Source organism: Dendrobium catenatum, unplaced genomic scaffold, assembly GCF_001605985.2.
Source record: "Dendrobium catenatum unplaced genomic scaffold, ASM160598v2 fragScaff_scaffold_672, whole genome shotgun sequence".
In the NCBI taxonomy this organism is placed as follows: Eukaryota; Viridiplantae; Streptophyta; class Magnoliopsida; order Asparagales; family Orchidaceae; genus Dendrobium; species Dendrobium catenatum.
Genome location: NW_021319134.1, coordinates 811,608 through 821,564, shown reverse-complemented (window position 1 = coordinate 821,564; position 9,957 = coordinate 811,608). Strand labels below are relative to the sequence as shown.

The following is a 9,957-nucleotide window of genomic DNA, read 5'->3' as shown; positions in this document are numbered from 1 at the left end:
CGAGGACGTCGCAGAGTATTTCACTAGTGTAATGTCGTCCGATAAAAAAATTCACCCGACACATTTTAGACACTGGTATATCTAATCCCTTCTTAACCCAGCTGATTCTATAGGGATTGGGATACCAAGTTGCTGTGGTAGCAATAGAACAAGGAAAAACAGGGGACAATACAATAGAACTTCAATAGAATAGTAAACTATACTGTTGATAATCAAGAGAAAAAAACTGTCTTACTCAAGCCTCCTCCCTGGTATAAGAGAAGCTTCAGCTTTCTACAAAAGGTGTAACATGAGTATAAAAAGGTAAATGTACTATAGTCCTATAGTTAGTTATAAAAGTAGTGGAAGCTATGCTAAATAACAGATAAAGCATCACTAAAGATGCGGTAATCATGCGGAATACTATAAGCAAAGGCATTCCACATCATTTGTTCTGAATCTTTGCTTTGATTTATTAATTATTTGCCGGAAAATCTAAAGCTTTTTCGGTAACCAGTCAAGTCCGACAAAAACGTAAGAGCGTGCGACTGAAGAAAAAAAAAAGGTGATACAAGTAGTTGGCCTTACACCCCTTCTGTTCGAAGTTGGTCTCCGGCGAGAAATACAGGAGGCAGAGTTAGACAGAGGATGGCAGTCGGCGGCCGGAAGCCAGGAAGTTAGGGTTGAAAGGTTCGAGGTTGAAGTTTAGGGTTTCCAAGAGTATTGTTTTCTTTTGAATTTTCTTTTAATTAGCAAAACGAGGAGGATAAATTAAGGTGGTAGTTTGGAACTTTTATTCTATCCAGTGAACGTACGCAGAGGAAGGTTCGGTTTTAGGCAAAAAAGTGCCTGTACCAAGTTTTTTGAAAAACTCGGTACAGACACTTTTTTGCCTAAAACCGAACATTCCTCTGCGTACATTCACTGGATAAAATAAAAGTTTGGTAGTTTGAGAGGAGTGAAAAGAGCTTCTTCTCAAATCAGAGTATTGTGAAGCCTCTAATTCGAATGTCATAAAAAAATATCAAAGACTCTTGAGAATATATTCTTCTTAGACTAAATAACGATCCTTCTTGGAAATCGGAAATCCTTCTATTTTATATAGTTATATTTTTATTATTTATTATCTTATGTGTGGAGGGTAATCGCCGCCGATTCCAAAGCCAAGCCAGAACCGGAAGAAACAGAGAGTCGCAATCACAGAACTCGACTTATGACCAAACGACAATCCAGATCCAATCGAACAAATAACCATAAGCAACAGAGTCATCCCATATACTTTCTTCCGGCCAAGCCTATCTCCTAGCCAACCAAAGAACAGTTGGCCGGAGAGAGTCCCACAGAAGGCAACGCCGTTGACGGAGGCAGAGATGTGCGGAGGAAGAGAGCCGGGGGTAAGGGATCCATCGACGTGGTAATAGATGCGGCCGAGGAGTTTGGTTACGAGGGATATGCAGAATAGGTCATAGGCGTCGGTGAAGAAGCCCATGCCGGCGACGACGATGGCGGTGAAATGGTACCATTGTGTTTTGGCCGCGTCGAGGGCGGAGAGAACCTGGAGATGTTCCTTCGCCATTGGTTTTATCTTCCTCTTTCCCCCTTCTCCTGACCTGATTCGCGGCGAAGGATCAGAGAGCCAGAAAAAGGTTTGCTTTTTCGATTCCTCTGCTCGGAAATGAAGAAGCTTTGATTTACATTTTTGTGGGAGGTCAGAAGGTTAAGAGGAAAAAGAGAATCTGAGGATAGCATATTCGATTATTTGTGGGGTCAAAGGTGAGGTATGGGGCCAGGGGTTGCCACGTCAGATATTCTGTTTTCCTCGAAGGGTTATGGATTAATGGAGGTGAGGAAGGAGGGGAGAGAAAGACAATTGTTTTATTTTGCGATTAATAAAGGAGGATTTATACGAATATTCTGATTATTATTCTTTTTTTTTGTTATGTTGAATATAACTGATATATCCTGAAAAATTAATCATGATCTGGTACGAATCTCAAGGCAATTCAAGTTAGAAACTTGAGAAATTAAATCTTGAACCATATAAACTGCGATCTCAGCAAACTTATAGCCGAACTGAATGTCTTGAAAAGACAAACCCAACGCCACAAAATTCAACTCAATCCAAGCTCAAATGGGTCCAAATTGAAGACTAAAGCTCCTTTGGAAAGTTCAAAATATAAATTGGATAACCAAACAATTTTCAAAATGACATGCTTATAGTTTAAACGAGTAGCATGACGAGACGAATCAAATGAGCCCAAGATCGTCCAATTCTAATATAATTAAGATATTCAAATGTTCAGTAAACGGTTCACGATCAAGAGGATCAATATCGATCGTTCATTAAAACCACACTCAACATACCCTTGATCTTCCTCCTATTTACTAACCATGTCACTCCCAAAAAATTACAAATAGGCTCCTCATTCTTCATTGAGGGGAACCCAATGAAGAGAATGAAGAAAGAGAAACTAGTGTTCTCCTGCCACCATACTACTCCTCGAGCACAATCGGGAGACCATTGACTGTCGCCAGACTTCATCCCGGGCACCAATTAAAGTCAATTTTTTTCCCAACCACCTACTATCGTCGGACTTCAACTCGGCCGCAAACAAACACCGGATTTCTGCCCGGCCACTGAGTGTTGTCGGACTTCAACTTGGCTGTCAACTGACGTTGGATTTATATCCAACCACCGATCGTCGTTGGATTTTCATCCAAGTGCTATTCATCACTAGATTTTAGCCTGTTGGTCGACTATTAAAATCTGATTGCCCTAAAGTTTGAGGACTAGTCACTTATTTGTAATTTATTCAAATACTGATAACATTTTCAATTAATTAAAACAATTATAATCCAAGCAAAAACATTTGTTTTTTTCTTATAAATGTTTTAATAAGAAAAAATAATCTAGCATATTTATACCGTTCAATTAAAGTTCAATTATATTTATACATGTTATAGTTTGAACTTCTTGTTATTGTATTTGAATATTGAATAAGCATGCATATATTGTTAAATAATTTGATATATTGATGTTTTAGCTAGTTTAATTATCAAAAAATAAAATTAGTGGCTATAGTAGTTTAATTAGAAGATAAAAAATACAATTCTTCCAACTTAGGTCTTGGAGCATTACATCATTGAGAAGGCAACATGGGTCGGCTACATGTGCGACAGAGCTCAAAGGGGAAGACATTGCGGAATTGGAGTCTTGGAAAAGAGAAGAGGGGTTCACGAGGAAGGCATTGCAAGACCTAGAGAATGTAATGGAGTAAAAAAAATAAATAATTAACCTGTTTCTTAACCATATATGATATTGAATAATAACAAAACACACGTCTAAACCATATAATTATTTATTAGGCTTGCAAATGACAAGTTTAATGTTTGAATAAAACGGTTTTAACTTTTGTCTTAGTTGCTTAAGCTCAAGTATATACATATATATAGGACTTAGAAAAAAATGCAGAAGATCCTAATCTTACTTGTCATCATTCATTATTAAAAGTGATTAAAATTTTGTTTGAGACCGATGTAACATTTTATAAATTTAGTTGTAAAGTTGTTTTGAAGAAAATAACATCGTCATTATAGTTGTAAAAAGCAATTTTTTATCTTAAAAATTTCTAAAAAATATTGATAAAGTAATAACAAAGCAGTAGCCAAATGAGGTTAGTTGCAATTTGAAAAAAAAAAAAAACAATGAAAAAGTTGTCCCAAACCTACCTTAAGCCTCTGCTTGTGACAACTTTCTATATTCTTTGTTTTTTCAGACAGCAATCATAATTTTATTTGGTTACTGATTCCTTATTTTTTCACTGATTCTTCTTTATTTCGATGGCAAAAAATTATTTTCTACTACCAACCATAGTAGCAGAAAATTGGAATTTATGAAAACTGGATATTACTTCAGCTTAATTTATCAGCTAAAACAATTCTTTGTTGAGCTCTAAATGGCTTTCGATCTTTTACTAAAACTATTTTTCCACTCAAGATTGTTGTGGTAATGCGTATGGAATCAAATGGAGATACAGAAGGCTGCGATTATGTTGCTGTGAGGATCCTAATCACTCATTAATTTCTAGTAATCGAACAGCACCGTAGAATGATAAGTTCATTTCTCCTTGCAAAATATGTGCGCTGAACCACAACAGAAAGTAGCTTTCTTTTCAATTTGCAAAATCCTGTGAATCCTTTGGCCAACCTGTTGAGCAACAACTCTTGTGAGCTTGAAATTTTAAGGCAATCGACAGTTCAAAATACTTCTATTTAATGCTAAAGGGACAGGGAGTTAAACTGATTTCAATCTAAGTTAGGGGTGCAAGTGAGCCGAGCGGGCTCGAGCTAGACTCGTTAACGAGCTCGTGAGCCGAACTTATCAAAATTTCTAGCTCGCTGGATTATCAAGCTCGAGTTTGGCTCGACTCATTTTCACCCCTAGTCTAAGCTACTACATTGAATTACTGAGTTGTTTTAAGTAATGGGAATTCATAATTAATTGAAGATAGCTGCAGGGTTATGTTAAATTTATTGTGGATAATTTATATATTGTTGTCGATATTGTTTTTTAAAACTTCTACAATTGAGTTTAACCTTTATTCACAAATTTTCTGGAATGTTATAAGGCCTAATTGTATTACTTGTGGCAAAGTAGTAACTTAGAGGTAGCGAAATCATAGTTCAAGTATTGGAGAAATTATTCTGTGCGGATACCGGACAGAGAGAACTGTCTGGATTTCTCTCTGCCTACAGCAAAAGTGCATCTGCCAATAAAAGCGCGCTTTTACTGTAGATAGAGAGACTATGCTTTTACTGTAGACAGAGAGAACACCGATTGGTTCTCCCATCCAGTGTCCACACAAATAATACATCGAAGTATTGACAAGGTTTGGACATAAGTTGGATTGGTAGCTGAATCATATAAAAAATTATTTATTTATTATCTCATTTGATTCACTATTCTTGGCTTACTCATTTATTTTAGTTGCTTGTTATTATGCTCATTATGATTGATATAAGCTGTAATTGTGCTTGATGTTTTAGTTTAGGGTTTAGCATAACACTTCTTACATTTTCCATTTGTTTTCAAAATAAACAAAGATTTTCAATAGTGTAGGTGCCATAGTCTACCTACACTTAATAGATATCTAGGATTGATGATTCTAATAATGTGCAATTGATTGGTTGCCACATTTTTTAGTTGAATTAACAATATAGATTAATTCTAATATATCTTTGAAGGTTACCATAATTAATAAGAAATGTGTTATTCTTTATTAAATTAGTAGTTTATTTTTGAATCATTCAAGCTCTATGATGCCTGAAATTATATGAATAACCATCACATAAGTCTTCTCCCAATTTTGTATTAATGAAATGACTCCATGCAAAAAAAAAAAACTAGTACTTTTTTTTTCGCATGAATTATTGATCGTTCATAAGCTTTACTAGTTCTTGAATTTATCAAATAATGTGTTGTAGGCATAAATTAAGACTTCATTTGGTATGACTTTCTTAATGCCTTTTAAAGTAGTTTTTTAATATAAAAATTAAAAAAAAATTATACTAAAAAGCTACTTTAAGAAACAGTAAGACCTCATTTGGGACGGCTTTTTTACTGTTTCTCAAAAAGGCTTTTTATTATAAAAGTTAAAATTTTATACTATAACGTTGTTTTAAGAAGCAGCTAGAAATCCGCCACAAACGAAACCTAAAAAAACCGCCTCAAATGAAGCCTAAAACTTCTGTTAGCTTTGTCTCAATGCACCATTTTATTAACTGCAAAAAGTAGTGAAGAATTGTAACCGCAATAGTAAGAAGAAAGTTTTTACATATATTCGCAAAAAATTCTTTGGTTTAATAAGGAATTGTACTCTAGCATTATCAAATGTAACAACTTTTATCCGCATGAAACTAAAGAATAAGACTCAAGTTTTCAACACAGTAGTAGTAATAGTAATTGCTCTTGTACATTGACAGATAACCCCCAATGTTTCATCCTATTAACAAGTAGATGGTGTTAACACTTAACACTAGGGGAAAAATGCCAAAAACAAATGGCTTGTGGTTCTGTAGAAAAAAATAAAAAATATATAACAATTGGAATAATATGATGAGAACAATGGGTTTAACAACGAACAAGAAGCAAATGTTTTTATTAGTAAATGCCAAACAAGAGAAACAAGAGAGATTGATGAATGCGTAATCAAAATCAAGATAAAACAAGCCAATATATATGCATGTAGCTCTTGCAACAATCTATTTGATGAATTCCATAACCCAACAGCCTGAAAATATGTAGATGGATTTGAAATCAGAGAAGCCAGCCTCCTTTGCCAATGATTTAAATTCATTATCCGTTCTCTCTTTTCCTCCAGGGTTATGAGCCAACATGATGAGGTCGACATGGAAGACACCTTTTGCTGCAACGGTTTGTTCAGGCTCCACCGGAAGAATGCACTCGGCCACAATCACTTTCCCATTTTCAGGCAATGCCTTCCAACAATTCTTCAACAATTTGAGGCAATGCTCGTCGCTCCAATCATGAAGAATCCACTGCCATATTTAATAATGTTAGCCTTTTATGTACAAAATCATTAAAATGATTACGGTTGGTCACCAAAATTATATCCTGATTTTGTTCGGCTCTGCTCAACAATTCTAATCAGTGAGAGTATAAAGTGAGGAGTTCGAACACTTCTGCTAATATGTAGATAACAACACTAATAAGCATAATAATTATTAGAGGAAAATAATGAGAGAGCTAAATGAGGTGAAATATGCATTGTTTTGAAAATGGGATCGGACCAGCCATTCCGACTAGTTCAAAAAGGTACCAGTTGGTTAGCATGAATGGATTTCCTCTAAAATTGGTTTTCCCCAAATAAAACAAGTTCGAATTGGTGGTTCAACTGTCAAACCGGTGAACAACTCCCGATTTTTATGACCAATGAGTTCAATAATTATATATTTTATATAATTAATTTTTTTAAATAAATTTAATAAATGAAATTAAATTTAAATCAGAAATAATTTTAAATTTGTTATAATAATCAATTTATAAATAAGCTTCAATTAAGTTTACTCACATAGTATGACCATCCATATGATTTTTTTGCTCATTTAATTCACAAAAAATTATGTAAAATTATAAACAATACTAACCTAAAGTATCTAGAAGATGTAGGACTAAAGAACAAAAGTAAACTTCTCATATTAGCAAACCAAACATATATTTTTAACCATAACTTTTAATTAATTTTTCTAATGTAAATAATATTTACTTTGTAATTAATAATATTTAATGTTTATTTATTTAGTTATTTAACTATATAGCATGAATTTAACTATATAGCCAATTTTTATCTTTTTTTAATTATAAATAATATAGCATGAATTTATAAATGTAATTTTAAAATGTGAATTTTAAATATAAAAATAATTATGAACTGTTGTAAGAAAAATTTTTTTTCCTTAAAATTGGTGTAAAAAGTAATTCCTTAGTACAATTTTTTTTAATAGTAAAAATTTAAAAATGTTATGACAAAATAAAAATATAATTGTGATTTAAAAATATAATAAAAAAGTTATGTCAAATCAAGTCTCAATTTAAAAATATTTATGTGATGATGTAAATTTAGTGTTGTAAGTGAGCTGGCTCACGAGCCCACTCAAGCTCAATTCATTTATGGGCTCGCGAGCCGAGCTTATCGAGCTCGAACTTCAGCTCATTTATTAAACGAGCTTGAGTTCGAGCTTGATGAGGCTCGGCTCGTGAGCCAGCTTTAATTATTGTTTAAAATTTTTTTAATTATTAATATTTTTATCATATTTAAAAGTTATAAAAAAATTAATTCAAGTCCTATAGCCGCATACTTAATAAATTTTTTTTAAAAAAATATCAAGGCTAATCAATGTGGCAACTTTATTTATTACTAAAACATAGAAACTTTCAAAAAAAGTTATATAATTTGAATGATGTATCCAAAAACTGCAACATTTATTATACTGGAGGAGCATTTATTATACTAGAGGAGGAAAAATAAAAACCGGGCGGCTCTTTCCAAATATGTAGCCTTCCGCCTTCAAAATCGGGCCGAAAAAATTAAAACTGGACGGGAAAATAAAGCCCAAGTTGGAAACCAAAAGCCCGGTGGGAAAATAAAAATCGGCCCTAGATCGGGCGGCTCGATGAGCTCATTACATTGTCATGAGTCGAGCTCAAAAGTCGACTCATGAGGCGCCTGACTCGAATTTGACTAAACGTTTGACTCAACTCGTTTACATCCCTATGTGAATTTGCAATTAAATCGCTTTCATCGATATGGAATACTACTAACCTAAAATAATAAAATTTCTTTCAAATGAGTGGTAGAGACCGGGGAGAAAAATACTTTTTTTTGGACAATTAGTTCAATTAAAGCAAATTCACACACACATCGCATACACAAAGACTCGGACTCAATACCTCTTAATTGATAGCCTACGCTTTCGACCACCCTATCAAGCTGAGCCATGTCCAGAATAATACTTTAAATAAACTACTCATAAAGTCTGTCAAAATATATTCTGTAGCAGAAAACAAATAATTGATGCGGTTGTAAAAATATTTCTTTTTTTAATTATTTTATATATACGTTTATTACAATCATTGTTATTATTATTATTATTATTATTATTATATTAACTATCTAACAAAATTAAGTGAAATTTAAATTTAATTTTTTAAAGACAAGTAATTTAAATTTTAAAGAAAAAAAACAATTTTTTTCAAAAGCAATGAGACCTACCTTCATGAAAATGGCATCAGCGGTGGGAACACTCTCGAACATATCTCCGCCCACATGCTCCACTCCTGTCATCGTCCATTAAAATTTCAACACATTTTAACAGCTTTACATTCCACTAATCCAAGAAATAATTAAAAAAAATCATGAAAGCAAATTCACAAACCTGGAAGAGGAGGGGCCTCGGAGATTACATGAGGGAGATCAAAATTAATTCCTCGAATCCCGGCATACTTGGCCGTAATCTTTCCCAACGTCGCCCCCACTCCGCCTCCCACATCCACCAACGAACCCAACCCATCAAAACCCTCATAAATCTCCAACAATTTATTTGTAATGATAGTTGAATGGCCTGACATCCCATCGTTAAACACCTTATTGAACCTTGGATCCGTTCCATGGTACTCAAACGCCGTCATCCCATACGCCTTATTGAACGGAATACCGCCTTCGATCACCGCATCCTTGAGATAGTACCAGCTCTCCATCAACACCTTATCCTGATTCATTAGAGAGAGCGCAGCCATAGAAACTCCATCGGCGTTGGGCGTGAGGAACTTACAAACCGGTGCGGCGCCATAGCGGCGCTCGCCTGATGGGGAGAGAGAGCAAGTGAGGATGGAGTAGCTGGCGAGGAGGCGGAGGATGCGGTCGAGCATGACGGGGGCTTGGGGGTTTTTGATGAATGGGAGGCGAGAGACAAGTTCTGACGGAGAGAGTTGAGCCCCAGGGCCGGCGAGGGAGATGGTTTCGAGGAGTTTGAGTTCGATGGCAGCCTTGAGGGTCATGGGGAGGATGGAGAAGCTGACGAGCTGCATCGCGTAGAGGCAGGCGGCCTCGTCGTCGATACTTCCATCGGCGGTGGCGTTGTAACTGCCCATCAATTGGGTTGAGTAAGGTCGGAGGAGGATGGCTGTGAAGGAGTTGGGGAGTGTGGGAGGGATTGTGAGGTAGGGTTACTTTTAAGGGTGAGACGGTGAGTAATAGATAACTCACCAACCTTTCGCCGAAAAAAAAGAACTCAACAACCGCATACCTAACACGGCTGGGGCCCACTGCTCAATGATTAGATAGCTACATTAGAGCAATCCGCTACACGACGAAAAAAAAACAGTAAATAAATTATCACTGTATGGTAAAAGTAGCCAATTATTTTTCAAAGTTGGGAGTAATGATGAGTGTTAAAGTT

The 9,957-nt window shown here is 35.2% G+C and overlaps 2 protein-coding genes across 2 annotated transcripts; both read right to left on the bottom strand.

The window, feature by feature from the left end:
- Positions 1 to 1,102: 1,102 nt before the first annotated feature.
- Positions 1,103 to 1,555, bottom strand: LOC110100945 (inorganic phosphate transporter 1-4). The gene has a single exon (XM_020828673.2). The coding sequence runs from the start codon at positions 1,553 to 1,555 to the stop codon at positions 1,103 to 1,105; it is 453 nt and encodes a 150-aa protein (XP_020684332.2).
- Positions 1,556 to 6,057: 4,502 nt separating this feature from the next.
- LOC110100929 (tricetin 3',4',5'-O-trimethyltransferase) lies at positions 6,058 to 9,739 on the bottom strand. Its single transcript, XM_020828652.2, has 3 exons — positions 8,935 to 9,739; positions 8,772 to 8,836; positions 6,058 to 6,537 (listed from the first exon to the last, which is right to left on the bottom strand). Exons 1-3 carry the CDS (start codon positions 9,647 to 9,649, stop codon positions 6,241 to 6,243), a joined length of 1,077 nt encoding a protein of 358 aa, XP_020684311.1. The 5' UTR covers positions 9,650 to 9,739; the 3' UTR covers positions 6,058 to 6,240.
- Between the last annotated feature and the right edge of the window lie 218 nt (positions 9,740 to 9,957).